Here is a 16,974-nt window from a genome sequence, read left to right as displayed (position 1 = left end):
TTTTTAGCAGTTTTCAGAATGAGTTGGTTCTGTAAGGTATCCTCCAAGGGTAAATGTTTCTTTTCTCCAGTACCATAATTCAGCGATTTAAACTGATTTGAAGTGTTTCAGTCCACCCTATACGTTAGTCTTTTTGATGACCCATCTGAGGCCAGTGGGAGCCTCTTTAAGTTGGTTCTGAGTCCTCTTTAACATGACCCCAGTGGACTTTGATAGCTCCTTTGCCTTCTGGGATGCCAAGATGTTGCAGGCTCATCTTACATTTCTCTGCCTCAGATCTTGAATCAGCCATTTCTCCAAGGAGTCCCAGTGTCTCTAAGTGAATAAATGGTATTTAGAGAACACGCCTGGGCACCTTGGATCTTAAGCGTAAGGAATTTTCAGTCTGGAATCTATATTATGAAAACTCGAGTGAAATTAGTCCCAGTCTAAGCAGCTTTATGCAAGTCAAGTTTATTTCTACCTATTGCATTGGCAAGCAGTCTTCCATGCTGTGATTTAGGAACCTGGACTCCTTTTGTCTTATACCTGCGAGAACCAATAATGCCTTAGAATCCTGTCCCTTCAGCTGAGAGATGAAGAAAGGAAAAATGGAAAGGCACCTACTTTTTAACCACTTTAGCCTGGATGTGCTACACATCATTTCTATTCTCATTCTGTTAGTGAGAACCACTCATATGGCCCTGCTTCAAAGCGACACAGTAAAGGTGGTGAAGGGAGCCCCATTGGCCAGGGAACTTGACACTGTAGCGGAGCACCCATCTTTGTTGAATGGCAGGCTGACTCTGCTAGAGGCCAACCCTTTTGCCATCCCAGATCACGTGCTGTCCCCTACTTTCTCCAAAGTCTCAGTCAGTCACTGCATCCAGCTTAAAGTACAGCATCTTCCCTCCCCCTAAATCAGTATACAGTGGTGGAGCGTAACGTGACCACAGTTATCACTCCCGTGTTGAAAAGAGGAGGAGGAGGTGGGGCACAGTTCATTGGTCCATAGAAATTTTGGAATACTCTTGGGGATACATGATGAGGTCTTTGTGCTCTGGCATTGGATGAAATTCCTTGGTTAAATGTATTTTTTTTTTTTAATTTATTTTTGAGAGACATAGAAGAGTGTGAGTGAGGGAGAGTCAGAGAGAGAGACACACACAGAATCTGAAGCAGGCTCCAGGCTCTGAGCTGTCAGCACAGAGCCCGATGTGGGGCTTGAACCCACAAACTGTGAGATCATGATCTGTGCCTAAGTCAGACATGTAACTGACTGAGCTACCCAGGTGCCCCTGAAATTCCTTGGTTACACTTGAATTCTACTTTCAGTTGCTGTAAGCAATTCCCTGTCCATTTCTCTGTGTGTCCCTTGCCTCCCCTCTGGCAGGTTTGTCTGTATTCACTTTCATACCTGTCCACGTTCGTTGTGGTTATAGAGTATGCCATCCTTGGGAGCTATACATTTTTTTGCCATCTGCATCCTATTCTTGCCAGTTGGAAGGTAACTTTGGGGATTCAAAGCTTAAAAAAATTTTTTTTGGCTCAAACTCTCTACATCTTTTTTAGAAGAGATTCTGATTTCTTTAGTAATATAATTCTTTTAAAACCTTGGTAGGGTCCTTCCAGTTAGTTCCAGGTGCCAGTAACCTCATCCAAAGGTCTGTGTCAATTTCTTTTTTGTTTGCTTTCTCATTCCTTTGGCTAGATCTCTCATTTAGGAGTGGCTGTTCAGGAACCACTTAAAATAGAGAGAAGGCATTTTCTTACTCTGATCTTTGCCCCAAGGCTGAGTGCCAGGGGGCCTTTGTCCATTATGAGGTGTTTCGCAGTCTTCTGTTTGGGGTCTTGAGGCACTCGCCTTTTCCATCCTTGTAAGTTCCCACATTTCTGGACTTCCTCTCTCCTATTCTTTTTTCTCTGATAATTTTTACCGAAGATCATCTCTTTCTTCCCAAACCTTGCGAAATGCTGCCAAGAACACCGAGCACACGCAGAACATCCAGGCACAGCAAACGTGCAGGGTGCCCTTCAAGTTACCATGGGCAAGAGGTACCGAGTGCCCCACCCGCAGGCACCCAAGGATCTCCAGGTTTGCAACCTCTGGCAGTAGTTCCTTCGCTGCCCACTGCCTGACTCCTAGGCCAATTTTAGATATTTTTTATGGCAGCGCTTCACTCGAAGGTACTCATTTCTATATTCATCAGGGTGATGCTAGCTAGCCAGGGTAGTAAGTACTGTCACCAAATTGGAGAATTTCAGAACTGAAAGAGGACTTTAGAGATCACGTAGTAGAGCCAACTCCTCTTCGTTTCGGGAATCAGGAACCAAGACAGGAAACAGCCGAGGCTTGGCTACAGCAACACAGTGACCTGGAGGCGTACAGTTACCAGTCTGACTAGGCCTCTGTGATTTTGCCCCTTGGCCCTTAGCTCAGCCTGGCTCATCCCAGAGGCTTAATGAATATCTCAGACTGAATTGGGAATGTGTAAGTCTGAATCTGTTAGGACATCACTGAGGCTCAGACAGAAAGAAAGGAAGGAAGGAAGGGAAATTCAGGGAACCACTGGAACTTCAGTAAAAATGCCTCAAGAAAGTATAGATTAGAAGACCTATATGACTTTGTTATTCTCTTTTGTACATTTTCATGCTTTTAATTTTAATCAGAGTGCTAAGGACTTTTTTTTTCTTTTTGAGAGAGAGCTGGGGAGAGGGGAAGAGAGAGAGAGAGCTGGGGAAAGGTGCAAAGCAGAGAGAGAGAGAGAGAGAGAGAGAGAGAGAGAGAGAGAGAGAGAGTCTTAAGCAGGCTTCATGCTCAGCATGGAGCCCCACGTGGGGCTTGATCCCACGACCCTGGGATCATGATCTGAGCCGAAATCAAGAGTTGGGCGCTCAGTTGACTGGCCCATGCAGGCGCCCTGCTAAGAACATTTTGATCATGTAGTTTTGAAATAGCTGTTTTTATATAGTCTTAATAATAAGTCATTTAATATTTAGCTAAAAACCAGTAACAAATAATTAACTCCTTAGTTCTGGCTCCCAATCTTCCTCTTACCGTCTCTGAGCTTCTAGTGAGGGGCGAGTGGGGTGGGTCGTGCTTGGGATAAGATGGGCTATGGTTAAGGAAAGGGGTGGTTGGAGGAAATAAAAAAAAACTGCCATCTTTGTATTTTGGTGCTGTGTGGGAAGTATCCTGTTGAGATTTCTATGTCACTGCCTTCTCCCACACCACATCAAAACGTAAAGATAGGACTGGAAATTTTAGAGACACAACACTTCCAATGTAGGGTAATGTCTGGCATGCCACAGGGCTCTATAATTCTGTCATTCGTTAATGCAGGTGGTATTTATGAAGCACCTGTTCTATACCAGACCTTGTACTGGTGCCTGGCATATACACACAACATGATACAAGTGTTGTGCCAGGAGCTTATAGGCAACATAATTTATTAAGTTTCAGACTATTCTATTGGACCACAATATTGGGCATAACAGTTTTTGAAGGTAATAAAAGTTTGCATGGACATATGTGTTATCCTCTTGAATGCAGACATAACTTGGAAATATTGTGGGTTCAGTTCTACAGCACCACAATAAAGCAAACATTGCAGGAAAGCCAGTCAAATGAATGTTTTGTTTCCCAGTGCATATGAAAGTTATGTTTATACTATACTGTAGCCGACTGAATGTGCAATAGCATTGTGTCTAAAGAAACAATGTCCATGCCTTAATTAAAATACTTTGTTGCTTAAAATGCTAATAATCATCTGAGTTTCAGTGAGTTGTAATCTTTTTGTTGGTGGAGGGTCTTGTCTTGATATCAATAGCTGCTGATGGACCAGGGTGGCTGAAGTTTGGGGTGACAGTGGCAATTTTTAAAAATAAGACAACAGTGAAGTCTGCCACATCGATCGACTCTCCCTTTCACGAACGATTCCTCTGTAGCATGTGGTACTGTTTGATAACATTTTACCCACAATAGAGCTTCTTTCAATTTTTTTTAATGTTTATTTATTTTTGAGACAGAGAGAGACATAGCATGAACGGGGGAGGGTCAGAGAGAGAGGGAGACACAGAATCTGAAGCAGGCTCCAGGCTCTGAGATGTCAGCACAGAGCCTGATGAGGGACTCAAACCCACGAACCATGAGATCATGACCTGAGCTGAAGTCGGACGCTTAACCGACTGAGCCACCCAGGCGCCCCAATAGAACTTCTTTCAAAATTGGAGTCAATCCTCTCAAACCCTGCCCTGCTTTATCAGTTAAGTTTATGTAATATTCTAAATCCTTTGTTGTCATTCCAACCATCTTCTCAGCATCTCCAGCAGGAGTAAATTCCATCTCAAGGAAACACTTTTGTTGCTCATCCATAAGAAGCAACTCCTTACTGTCCAAGTTTTATCATGAGATTGCAGCAATTCAGTCCCATCTTCAGACTTCACTTCTAGTTCTCTTGCTGTTTCCACCACACCTGCAGTGACTTCCTCCACTGAAGTCTTGAACCCCTCAGAGTCCTCCATGAGGCCTGGAATCCACTTCTATCAAACTCCTGTGGGTGTTGACATTTCAACCTCTTCCCATGACTCATGAATGTTCTGAATGGCATCTAGAATGTTGAATCCTTTCCAGAAGGTTTTGTACTGATTTTGCCTAAATCCATTAGAGGAATCCCTATCCTTGGCAGCTATGGGTTTATGAAATGTATTTCTTTTTTTTTCTTTATTATTTTATTTTTTTTTAATGTTTATTTTTGACAGAGAGAGAGAGAGACACAGCATGAGTGGGGGAGGGGCAGAGAGAGAGGGAGACAGAATCTGAAACAGGCTCCAGGCTCTGAGCTGTCAGCACAGGGCCTGACGTGGGGCTCGAACTCACAGACCGCGAGATCATGACCTGAGCCGAAGTTGGACGCTTAACCAACTGAGCCACCCAGGCGCCCCAAAATGTATTTCTTAAATACATTAAATAATTTAAATAATACTTTAAAATCAGAATTTCTCCTTGATCCATGGACCGTAGAATGCATGTTGTGTTAGTTGGCTTGAAAACAGCATGAATCTCATTTTACATCTGCATAGGAGCCCTTGGGTGACCAGGTGCATTGTCAATGAGCAGTAATATTTTGAAAGGAATCTTTTTTTCTGAGCAGTAGATCTCAACTGTGGGCTTAAAATATTCAGTAAACCATGTTGTAAACAAATGTGCTGTCATCTAAGCTTTGTTGTTCTGATAAGATTTACGGTAATTCTTAAGGGCCCTAGGATTTTCAGAATGGTCAATGAACACTGGCTTCAACTCCAAGTCACCAGCTGTGTTAGCCTCTAGCAAGAGAGCTGTGTTCGTGGAAGCTTTGAAGCCAAGTCTTGATGTCTCCTGTATGGCTCTGGAAGTCCAAGATGACATCTTCCAGTAGAAGGCTGTTTTGTCTGCAATGACAATCTTCTTTTTAGTGTGGCCACCTTCATGAATTATCTTAGCAGAATCTTCTGGGTAATTTGCTGCAGCTTCTACATCAGCACTTGTTGCTTCACCTTACATGTTTATGTTATGGAGACTCCTTCTCCCCTCAAAGCTCATTAGACCTCTGCCAGCTTCAGACTTTTTTTCTTCAGCTTCCTCTCCTCTCTGTCTTCATAGAATTGAAGAGAATTGGGGCCTTTTTCTGGATTGGGCTTTGGCTTCAGGCAGTGTTGTGACTGGTTTAATCTTCTATCCAGACCACTCAAACTTCCTTTATATCAGTGATAAGACTGTTTCACTTTCTTAGCAATCGTGTGTTTACCAGAGCAGCACTTTGAATTTCCTTCAAGAACTTTCCCTCTGCATTCACAACATGGCTGGCGCAAGAAGCCGAGCTGTGAGCCTATCTCAGCTTTTGACATGTTTTCTCTCTAAGCTTAATTATTTCTAGCTTTTGATTGAAAGTGAGAGACGTGTGACTCTTCCTGTCACCTCAACACTTCAGGGTCATTTTAGGGTTTATAACTGGCCTAATATCAATATTGTTGTGTCTCAGGAAAAAGGGAGGCATGAGGAGAGAGAGAGAGAGAGAGAGAGAGAGAGAGAGAGAGAGAGAGAGAGAGAGAGAGATGGAGAACAGCCAGTCAGTGGAGCAGTCAGAACACACACAACTTTTCTCAGCTAAGTTTGCGATGTTATAGGAGCGTGGTTTGTGCTGCATGAAAACATTCACAGTAGTAACATCAGAGACCCTTGGTTCCAAATCACCATAACAAATACAATAATAATGAAAAAGTTAGAATATTGGGAGAATTATCAAAATGTGACTCAGAGACATGGAGTGTGCAAATGCTGTTGGAAAATGGCTTCAGTAGACTTGCCCAAGGCACGGTTGCCACAGACCTTCAATTTGTAAGAAACACATCTGCAAAGTGCAGAAAAGTGAAGGGTGAGAAAATGAGGCCTGCCTCTGTTCTGTCTACTCCCACAGAATTAGAGAAGGTCAGCTTGGAATCCATTTCTTTGGGAGATTTTTCTGTCCTTCAAGCCTGAAAAAAGCCTGGTCAGCTGAGGTAGACCAGATTCCCCGTGAAGGTGTTCTGTGCATTTATTTGGGGATGTTTTCCATTTCTGGACGAGCATTATCTTTAGTATTTATGTCTAAGTGTAAATGTTGAATTTGCTTTTGTGAAAATATTTTTACAGACTCTGTTATGAGAGTTGAGGGATAAAGATGGCCTGCATACTTGGGTTAATTGTTTGGAGCACTTTCTTAATAACTTTGTAAGCTGTTGTACTGAACAATCCTAGAGAATCAATACATTTTAATACAGAATCTTAGTATAAAGATTAATTATATCAAGCTAACCTTAATTTATATGGAAAAGTTCTCATTCTTTAAAAAATCTTTTGTAGTAAGGGTGAGAAAGGAGCAGGATTTGGATATGTTTATTATCCCAACCCTGGCTTTGAAGTAACTAAAGATGTCATGCCAGAAAATGGTGTGTATGTATGGCTGTTTCTAGAAACTGATTTAGATAACAGTTGTGGTTCCCTGGTCACATCCTCATTTCTCATTTTGATTAGAGTAGAGCTATGTGTCTCTTATTCCTTGGATCCTTAGGCCTAGAAATAAGTTCACCTCCACTGATTATCCTAGTAGACTTGAGGTATAGTCACAAAAATAAAATTCACAAAATAAGAAATAACAGCAATTCATAAATGTGAAGAGATTCAACTTTTCTACCAATCAGAGAAATGCAAGTTAAAACCCAGCATGATAATATTTTTTTCTTTTCAATTTGGCAAATGTTATAAAACTGATTCTAGGATATGCTGGTGAGGGTGTAAGGAAACACATATTTATACATCAATGAGGAATGTTTAGATTGATACTGAATGACAAATCCTGGGGGAATGTTATTCTTAAATTTTTTTCTACATTTATTTATTTTTGAGAGACAGAGTGAGACAAAGTGAGAGTGGGGGAGGGGCAGTGAGAGAGGGAGACACAGAATCCAAAGCAGGCTCCAGGCTCTGAGCTGTCAGCACAGAGCCCGACACAGGGCTCGAACCCACAGACCGTGAGATCATGACCTGAGGCCGGAGTTGGATGCTCAACCAACTGAGCCACCCAGGTGCCCCTGGGGGAATGTTATTCTTACTGCTTATCTTGATGAGAATTTCTGAGTCATCTTACCATGTCTTAAATGCATAAATCATTTAGAGTTAGAGGCATCATTTCATAATTTTATGTCAAAAGCATCAATAATACAAACAAACAACTTAAGAATGTTTATAAGAGGATTGACATTGCCCTGGAATCCCTCACTTCAAGAGGACTTTGTACTTTCACTTATTTGGTTGGAGAAATATGGGTCAAGGACCATGACAGATTCAGAGCACTGTGTGACATTCGATATCCACCTTGTAAAATTAACAATATTACCTTAACTTTGTAATTCTCATAACTAATCTGAGGATTAACCATGCATGACATGGTGAAAACGTCATTGGCTGGATCCTTGGCCTGGCTTTAGTTCCAATATCATCTTGGACATGAGGCTAAATGAGGCAACAGCCTGGTTTCACGTATGTGAGTAGAGGTGGGCAGGAGGCTCCTAGAACAGCTCTCTTTGTGTTCATTTCACAAATTCTCTGCTTCAATAACCAATCCCCCTTTTATTGTAGCTCCTCCTTTGTTTTTAAAAATTTTTGCTGCGGGGCGCCTGGGTGGCTCAGTCAGTTAAGCGTCCGACTTCAGCTCAGGTCATGATCTGGCGGTCCACGAGTTCGAGCCCCACGTCGGGCTCTGGGCTGATGGCTCAGAGCCTGGAGCCTGCTTCCGATTCTGTGTCTCCCTCTCTCTCTGCCCCTCCCCCGTTCATGCTGTGTCTCTCTCTGTCTCAAAAATAAATAAACGTTAAAAAAAAAATTAAAAAAAAAAATAAAAATTTTTGCTGCTAGAAAAATCTCTCCAGCCCATGCCTTCTCCTGTTCCATGAAAGAATGATTTCAAGCATTTGTGCCAACAATTATTAAGCAAAATGAAAGTACGAGGTGTGTGGATATACTCGTCATTATATCGTGATAGCTTTAGTCAAGGCAGTGTTAACATTAGTAAAACATGTTCAGATAGGGGCGCCTGGGTGGCGCAGTCGGTTAAGCGTCCGACTTCAGCCAGGTCACGATCTCGCGGTCCGGGAGTTCAAGCCCCACGTCGGGCTCTGGGCTGATGGCTCAGAGCCTGGATCCTGTTTCCGATTCTGTGTCTCCCTCTCTCTCTGCCCCTCCCCCGTTCATGCTCTGTCTCTCTCTGTCCCAAAAATAAATAAAAACGTTGAAAAAAAAATTAAAAAAAAAAAAAAACATGTTCAGATACTGTGAGATACAGCTTATGTGAAAGTTTTTAAAAATAAAAATTTTCTTCTAATCCCTTCTATTTTAGTCACTGAAAGAATAAATGTTTCAATATTACCATGGGGTGGATGTGAAGCAGAAGCTGTCCTGGGTGGACATCTAATGGGGAAGGGTGCCCTTAGAGCTGTATCTGGCCAACTTTCGCATACATTTTCCACAACAATGAAAGAAAAGTCAGCAGAACTACTGGCCCCATTTGGGTGTGGACCCAAACATAAGCATCCATAGTTCTTAATCATTTTAATATTAGCATTGCTAGAGATTACCTTTTGTAAAGCAAGGGACTTTTCTTTTGAATCTGTCACCATGGTTCTTTTAAAATCATTTAGGATCTCTGTTGTTATTAGATAAAGCACATGGATTTGGGGAAGATCACAGGAATGACTCATCAGTTCTCACTTCCCCAAAGGACTCATGTCTGGCGTGTAAATACTACTGGGCCTCTAAAGAGAATTGTGAGCCTGGGGAAAGAAAATTGCCCTGCTCAGAAAATTATACTAGTGAAAAAGCATAGGTTCAGGAAGAAAAGAAACAAAAAACAAATCACTCTTTTATAGGAGCATTCTGTCTCTCCCTATTTTAATGGGCACATGGCTAAATACTCAGGAAAGAAAGAACACCCAGGACAAAATAGGATATTCCTGCTATGAACCTGCCTGAAGTGTTCTGATATATTGTCAAAAATGGAGCCAGTATATCAAAATGTAACTTCACAGATAATGTTGCTTAGAGCAAACCCGGTTAAAATTTTTTTATTTTAAAAAACACTAATGAGTAGTACAGATGGCCATTGGATAAGGCAAAAATCATGGTGATATTTGAGAAGGGACTGAAAATTGAGACTCCATTCACTCTCTCATTCTACTTCGCCTCATGCCCACACCTACCTGAGTGTTCTGTTGTTCTAAGCCAACGTCTAGATGTCACTGTGTGTCACTGTTCAATGTGCAGACTTGAAGAAGATGAGCGGCTTAAATACAGAGTGTGTTTCTTCAGATGTTTTCACTCACTTTAGAAATATCAAGGTGTTCTATAAAACATGTTGGTTTTTAAAATTTAAAAAAAAAATTGTTTTGAGAGAGAGAGAGAAAGAGGGCAAACAGGGGAGGGGCAGAGAGAGAGAGGGAGAGAGAGAATACCAAGCAGGCTCGATGCTGTCAGCACAGAGCCTGGTGTGGGGCTTGAACTGATGAACCTTTGAGATCATGACCTGAGCCAACACCAAGAGTTGGATGCGTAACTGACTGAGCCACCAGGTGCCCCAAACATAATGGATTTGATACATACAATTACACTGTGATATTTTTTGTACTTGTAAATCATTACCAGGGATAGCCCAGAAGTTTAGGGGTGCTAGCACATCACTTGAGGTAGTGGGCAAGCGGGAATATGAAGCAGTAGTGGTGGTTATGGTGGAAGCAACCTCAGACCAAACTTCGCCTAAGGCAACCTCGAATCTTTGGGAAAGAGAGTGACCAGTTCGACTTATGAAGTGACTATTTCTGTGATACACTTCCTCTGTTTTCTTCTCTCCTGGCATTCACCCAATATAGGGCAAGGTAAATACCAAAACCTCACAGTGAAGTTTCTACAACATGCACCCAATAAACCCTAGTTATGTTTGTTGTTGTTGTTGTTGTTTATTTAAAGTACATGCATAACTATTGAAGGCATGTTTGCTTACCACTGGAGATGATTTCAAACCTCACTGTGGATTCACGTTATCCTCTCTGGGAGATACTGGTGTAGTGGAAAGAGAGCCCTTCAGTGGAGGAATCCGTAGAACAGCCTCTGGTCCCAGCTCTGCTATTAACTGGCTGGGTTAACCTCAGGGAAGATCTGTCAGGGCCACAGGTGGGTGAAGAGAGAACAACATCTCCACATTTTCCTCTGTGCTGAGGATTCTAGGGTTTCCAGAAAATAGCTCATTTGCCTGTAGTTTTGCCTTTAGCTGTACAAGTATTTGAAACACTGAGGACTAATGAGTGGTATCAAGGGAATGCTCTTAGTAAGATTTAGCACCTACTTTAGCTTGCCAGCCAGCAGTGTAACTTACAGTATGTACATGACGCCCCAGCCTTAAAAATAAAATTACCTTATTCATATAGGTATTTCTGCTGAACTTCAATGGAAAGTTTTATTTTTCACTTTTAATTTGATGTGCTTTAATTTTAGCCAAGAAATTACATCAGTGTTAGTGTTTTCAAGTGAATTTTATGCAGAATATAGCATAACACGTTTGCTTCCTAATAACCCTGGCCCCACTATTTCTCCTATGGTAAGCCACTTTCATTTTAAAAATAGATCTGTTCTACGAGACTTAACTTGGCCCTGGTTGTTGTCCTCTTATGCGAGTTATTTAATTTAAAAATAGAACTGTCTCAGTAGATCTGTATCAACTAGTTTAGGATCGTTTCTATCTGGAGTAAACTCTAATTAGGCAGGCGGTTCTGTGGAGTCATGTTTGGAGCGTTGCAATCCAGTTATGTTTTCCAATTTGGTGACCTGATAGAGAGCTTTGTTTCCAAGTTGATAATTTCAGTGTATTTAGCTTATAGTTTTTTTCTTAGACTGAATTTAATTTCCTCAAGGATTGAGGAATTTTAGAATTTGGATGAAAAAGAGATAACTCTTGGAAAGTAGTTAACATTTAAGATTTTTGGAACAAGGATTCACCTGCAGACTGTTTTTAGATTTTTACTCAGGGCAATTTTAATATGCACTGGTACACCTTTGGGCATATTAAAAACAGTATTTCTGTGAATGCATATTTCTAGAGTACAAGTGTAGGAAGGACCTTTAAACAGTTATAAGGAATAATTTTTCTATTTGTTACATCTAAGTTGTTTTAATTTTTCAGACTTTAATGAAATTTGTCTAATTTCACAAAGTGAAATATGTTTTGTATTGTGAGGGATTAAATTACTATTGATTTTGCAATGCTTTAAGGCCTTAATTCTGACACAGAAAAGCTTTTTGCCTTATAGACTTTTAGAGATTTGTTCCTTCTAAAATGCGTAGAACTTATCAAGTTACAGAAAACAAACATCAAACATATTATATACATCACCACATTCTGTTATTATCAAAATATACCTTAATTCATTTTGTTACTGAAGTATACAGTTTGACATATTTAAAACTTAATTTTTGAAACTGGGCTTTCTATCAGATTTGATTATACAATGTGACATCTGGAAATATTATTCCATCTGATTTATGAATTCCTTATCGGTAAGGTTAATTCCTTCCTAAAATGATCTTTTGTAGAATTTTGCTATATAATTTTATATCTAAAAGTCCTGTTTTTTTCTATCCAACCAGCAGAGAGCACTTTAGCTAATAACATGAGCAACGTGTATATAAGTGAATAGTGAAGATCATGCTTTATCAAAGACATGGGCAATTATCATCACTCACAACCCCGTTCTCTCCTGTCAGTTCCAGTTTATTTCATCAGTTTCCTAAACTTTTCATCAATTTAAGCACACTTTTGTAGTTTAAAGAAGGTATTATAGGGGCGCCTGGGTGGCGCAGTCAGTTAGGCGTCCGACTTCAGCCAGGTCACGATCTCGCGGTCCGTGAGTTCGAGCCCCGCGTCAGGCTCTGGGCTGATGGCTCAGAGCCTGGAGCCTGTTTCCGATTCTGTGTCTCCCTCTCTCTCTCTGCCCCTCCCCCGTTCATGCTCTGTCTCTCTCTGTCCCAAAAATAAATAAAAAAACGTTGAAAAAAAAAGAAGTTATTATAACAACATTTTCTCCAAACCCATTCTTGTGCTATTTACTTGGCCAGAAATTTTGTGTTAGTTGTTTTTTTATAGATTTGATAATCCTAATTTATCAATTTTTATACAAATGGACTAAATTTAGTCTCAATTTCTGTACACCTTTGTTTTGTTTTGTTCAGAGAGGCTCTACTCTGGATACTCAGTAAATAATTATTGACAAAGAATTTTCTGGAAGGGGATTCAACTCAGTCATTCTTTAGATACCAGGAATCAAAATGTCAGGATTCTACTCTAAATGGGTGCAATATCACTGTTGCTTAACTAGTGAAGAATGCAAAGATTTAGATAGTCTGACTTCGGTTCCACCTGCTTACATCCTTTGGTTTATACAGAATTTGTATAAAGTACCTACCTCACCCTTGTCCCTCAAAAGGTCAGCAAGTAACAAACCCAGGCTTATCTGATTAAAGCATATGAAGGATAGAGACAATAAGATACTGCCTAGTGCCCAGATTTCCCTGTGCATTGAAGATGAGAAGGGTTGAATCAGGGAAGAAGGTGAAAGGTTTATTCTTCCATAATATGATTTTTTTTACCTCGTATTGTGTGACAAGAGGAATGTTGAGAAATAGCAGCAGAAAGTGGGGACGATGGAAAGGTAGCAGTTCACAGTCTGAGCAGAAACTTGCAGCATGGGGTTACAAGCCTGACACCATTCAGAATTGTGGCCACATCAGACTTACTGAGGTGTACATTATTATAAAGAAACAATGTGAAACCTCATAGTGGGTAGCTCCAGTAGCTAACCTACAGTTCATAAAATCCAGGTAGCTCTTGGAAAGGCCATTTGCACCCATGGCCCTGGCCTGCTTGGCCACAGGGGGACATCTCAAGCATCCCTCACACTCAGGTTTTCTGGGGGTGGGGGCTGGTGATTTGAGGTATGGTTGAAGGAATGTTTGCATATAAACACAAACCCCCTTCCTATGTTAGGTAAAGAATGGGGAATATTTGACTGTAAACATCTGCCCTTTTGGGTCAATATTTTAGCATCATTTCCTCAAACCAGTGCTAAATCTTCCCCCACACAATACTGAAAATTAGTCCTTGTGATATGGTTTTCCCTGCAATGCTGTGCTTTATATCATTTTAATCCAATTTCTTGTGAATAAACATGTTAATCCAATTGCTCCTGAATACAGTTGTTAGAGCGAGAAAGGAAATGATTGATTCCTGGCTTCTGGGCCCCTAAGGATGGATCTGACCTTGCTGTTCATCTCCTCCTCCCCTGTTCACTCTTCCTGTCTTTACACCCGTGTGAGTTATCTGCTTTGAGAGACCTGTTTCAGTCTTCGTGGTGGCCTGTGTTGGCTCACAACTTTGTTCCTTCCTGAATCAGAATGTATCTAGCGCTCTTCAAGAGATGCTTACATGACGGTTTCTGCTGCAAATTCAGCTATGTTTAAATGGATGGAAAGCAGGGTCAGGGAGTTTCTCCTCAAGTGGGAGCTCCCCCCCTCCCTCCCAGGTATCCAGAAAACACCCTGCAGCCCTCGGTTAGGATAGTGTGTGGCGTGGAGTATGTAATAGGAGTATGTACTGTGTCTACATGTGTAGACGGCGGCTCTGCTCGTCATATTTCCTGAGTGTTCTGGAGGGCTTCTGGTGTTGGTTGGTATATTCATGGCAGGAAACCAATGATCAAATACAAATGAGGGTAAATTAGGTATGGGGCCTTCTGTAATTAGCCCTTCATTAGAAATATTTAGCCGGAGATTGGCAATTTGCCCATCTTTTTGCTCATCACATAAAGAGAAGTCAGCATGGAGAAAGTGTAACCTTTGGCTTTGCCAGTAGTAGTAGGTCTCTTTTATTGTCTGAATCACCCAAGTGTTTTTTGCCAACCTGTAACCTGATCTTTTATCACTCTCTGGACCGCCTCCTCCTCTGCTGTGCCCTGATGCATTCAACACATGTGTTCGAATGGGAGGCCGGCAGCCCTCAGAACAATTTACATTCTGCTTCCCAGCCTGCCACAAGCAGCAAATCAGCCTCTGGGAAGGCTTCGGGAGACTTGTCAGCAGTCTGTAGCTTATTTCTGTATGTGTGAGGGTGTGTGTGTGTGTGTGTGTGTGTGTGTGTGTGTGTCTCCGTCTCCCTCTCGCTTTCTCTCTCTCACCATTTACAGGCTGGAATCACTGTGGAGGAACAAGCAACAAAGTGTTGTCAAGATTTTATCTCAGGGTAATGATTAGTTAAACATGAAAGGCTGAAATATTGATTTTCATTGTGAGAATCATTGACTGTTTGATGTAGAGAACACCCAGTTTCTTCCTGAGGAGAAGCTGAACGGTGCCACATTCGCAGCCCGCGGGTCTCTGACAGCAGCAAGGGCTGGGCTGAAGCAGCGGCTGCCTGCCTGCCCGGGGAGCACCCGTAAATGGACTTTGGTCTCAATGCTTTGACTCTTTGTCGTGGTTTTGGATGTTGGAATACGGGCGGTGATCTCTTGTCTTTTATAAACTCACCTGATTTAAAGGAAAGATGAGTGAAGAACCAAAGGAGAAAAATGCAAAACCTGCTCACAGGAAAAGGAAAGGAAAAAAGGTAAGAAATGAATAAGCAACATGTTCTGTGTATTGTTCTCTGGCTCCGGGGAGGAAGTGATCTTCAGGCTGGATTTTTCAGAGATTGGATTTTTAAGAAGCTGCTAGAATCAGATTGCTTTTGTTTTCCAGGTCTATTAATAATGGGTGTGTTCTGTGTTGGAGACAAACATCACAACTCAGATGCATTGCTAAAATATTTAAAAGGTTAAATATAGTCATTTAGATTTCACTGAAGTGGTGTGTTTTTCATAGCGATATTCAGGATTATTAAGTAAACACATGTCCTAATTATGTGGGTGGGTGTGTTTTTTTTCCCTTTAAATTTTCCAGAGTGCTTGTTAATCAACAGGGTACAATTACTAATGAATATTATTCTGGTATAGATGTTTAGCTTTAACACATATTTGAGGCAAACTTAGGGAAACCTGTAGTTACACTTTAAAATTACAGCATGGAGGTGAACTCCATTTTAATTATTGATCAGCTTATGGCTGACAAATCTCAATTTGCAATAGACTCTGCAGTTATACAGCCATATGCCTCATCTGTCCATTACAATTTATAAAATTAATTTTGTTTTCCATGTAAATTGAAGAATTTCCCAATGTCAATAGATGATTACTATAAACCTGTAGATTCATTTTGGTTGTCTTGAATGTGTATATCTTAAAATGTGCTCCTAACTTTTTAGTACATTTTGAAAATGGGGGTTGGGAGGGAAGGTAGTTCCCTAGGTCTAGCATTTGCTTTTGATCCATTGTGGCTAATAAACTGGCTTCCATAGGGTGTATACCAGCGGAAAAGACATTTGTATAGCTATAACAAAGAAAAACAAATTCCTAAAATAGGATTTTAGTTCAGAGCTAGTTAAGGAAAATGTGTACTATATGTTTTTTTAATCTATAATCAGAATCTTCAGATAATATCTTCTAATAGCTAGGGCCATTATATATAATAGTGACTCTTTAAAATGCTTCCTTGACCCAATGTAATGTATGCTCGGCCAATGGACATGTAAGGAATGGATGATTATAGTAGAGAAGATAAAGATATCAACTCCTCACTGAATTGTCAGCATTAACAGTCTTTTTAATTGTTAACAAACAGCACTGTTTGTTATTTATGGAAAGGTTCATTTGGTGTTCTTAAAGGAGCTACTATCAGTAGACTACTCTGAGGACACGTTTATGAATGTGCCATATTCTAGGGCAGTGGTTCCACATTCTACAGACGGTGAAGCTGTGCAGACGAGCTTTAAGTCAGCCTTGACTTCTTGTATGTCATCTCCGCAGGGATTGATGATGTTGCAAAGGTGCTATTCTGATTTCCCAAGGGAGCAGGTCGCAGCTGCACAGCACAAATGATTTGTTTAATGCTTGGCATAGTGGTGCTGGTCTCAAGGAAAGCTGTCAGCTTTGCTCATGTTTATGAGATATGGCCTTAAGTGTCTGACAGGCTCCACCATGATTCTGAACACGGAGTGTCATGGGGAGCCCAGACACACATCATGAGCCACGACAGTGCAATCCAGAGGAAAGTGAGCAGTGGCTGGGTCGGTTGTAAATCCATTGAGCCTTTATTTGGAATCCTTTAACATGAGCATTTTTTTCTCTCTTCCTTGAAATTTTACCAGCTGTGTTCCACTTCTCCTCATATAAGGTTATCCTTCTCAGAGATAGTATGAAGTCAGTTGCTTTGATTCCTTCCCTCATATGTGCTATACTCTCCCAGCTGCTGTCAGGGTACTCTTTATGAAGCCTTCATTATCACTCTGC

General features: G+C 41.0%; 1 protein-coding gene across 2 annotated transcripts in view; it reads left to right on the top strand.

Annotated features, from left to right (window-relative positions):
* ANK3 (ankyrin 3) overlaps nucleotides 1-16,974 on the top strand; it is a 697,552-nt gene that overhangs the window by 154,065 nt on the left and 526,513 nt on the right. The window contains exon 1 of one of the 2 annotated variants that reach the window (XM_043596395.1): nucleotides 14,652-15,197. The exons of the other annotated variant lie outside the window; for it this stretch is intronic. Within the exon in view, the coding sequence (XP_043452330.1) occupies nucleotides 15,135-15,197 (63 nt within the window). The 5' untranslated portion in view covers nucleotides 14,652-15,134. Of the gene's footprint in view, nucleotides 1-14,651; nucleotides 15,198-16,974 lie in introns of those variants that run through there. 2 annotated transcript variants of the gene reach the window in all.

The sequence above is a fragment of the Prionailurus bengalensis genome, chromosome D2, assembly GCF_016509475.1.
Source record: "Prionailurus bengalensis isolate Pbe53 chromosome D2, Fcat_Pben_1.1_paternal_pri, whole genome shotgun sequence".
Taxonomy (NCBI): Eukaryota; Metazoa; Chordata; class Mammalia; order Carnivora; family Felidae; genus Prionailurus; species Prionailurus bengalensis.
Note: the sequence above shows the minus strand (reverse complement) of the source record. Positions and strands in the feature narration are given on the sequence as shown.